At 69.6% G+C, this 601-nt stretch overlaps 1 protein-coding gene across 1 annotated transcript in view; it reads left to right on the top strand.

Annotated features, from left to right (window-relative positions):
- Window positions 1-18: 18 nt before the first annotated feature.
- The window catches only part of MYO18B (myosin XVIIIB), a gene marked incomplete at its 3' end in the record, with an annotated part of 31,268 nt that continues 30,685 nt past the window's right edge, over window positions 19-601 (top strand). The window contains 1 exon segment of the mRNA XM_035896716.1: window positions 19-69. Within this exon segment, the coding sequence (XP_035752609.1) occupies window positions 19-69 (51 nt within the window).

The raw sequence follows: 601 nt of genomic DNA, 5'->3' as shown, positions 1-601 counted from the left end.
GGCAATTTTTGGGGGGGAATGGAGGGGGTTAGCGGCAGCCCCGGCTTCGGGGGCGGCTTCCAGCCACCGGTCTGTGCTGGGGAGAGGTGCCTGGGAGGGCTGCAATGGGAGCGGGGTCGGGGAGGGTGCTCCCTGCCTGGTGCAGGGTGGCAGCTGGGGACCCCTCGATGGCCTCAGTCCTTGGCACCCACCGGGATGGCAGCGGGTCCTGGCTTGGGGACCAGACCCACGTGGCTGTGTCCCAAATGGGGCTGCATTTTTTTTCCCCGGGAGGGGGGGAGCCGGAGCGGTGGTGATGGTGGTCCCCAGCCCTCGTTCGTGCCACGCTGCGTGCTTGGTCGAGGCACAGCCCCCTCCGTGCCTCAGTTTCCCCATGTGCAGAGCAGGACTGAGATCCAGCTCGGGCTGGCGGGGTTGCCCTCTGCGGGCACCCTCGGGGCTCAGGGCTCTGGCTGTGCTGTTTGGGGCCATCTCCCCCATGGCCACAGAGCCCTGCCTGGGGGGACGGCGTGGGGGCAGCACCGGTCCCCGACAGGAGAGAGGGCACGTGGCGCCCGGGGCTGCTGCCCGAGAAGGCAAGTGACATTCCTGAGCCGGCTCC

This window comes from Egretta garzetta, unplaced genomic scaffold (assembly GCF_000687185.1).
Source record: "Egretta garzetta isolate BGI_Z169 unplaced genomic scaffold, ASM68718v1 scaffold390, whole genome shotgun sequence".
Lineage (NCBI taxonomy): Eukaryota > Metazoa > Chordata > Aves > Pelecaniformes > Ardeidae > Egretta > Egretta garzetta.
This window is presented reverse-complemented; position numbering and strand designations above follow the sequence as displayed.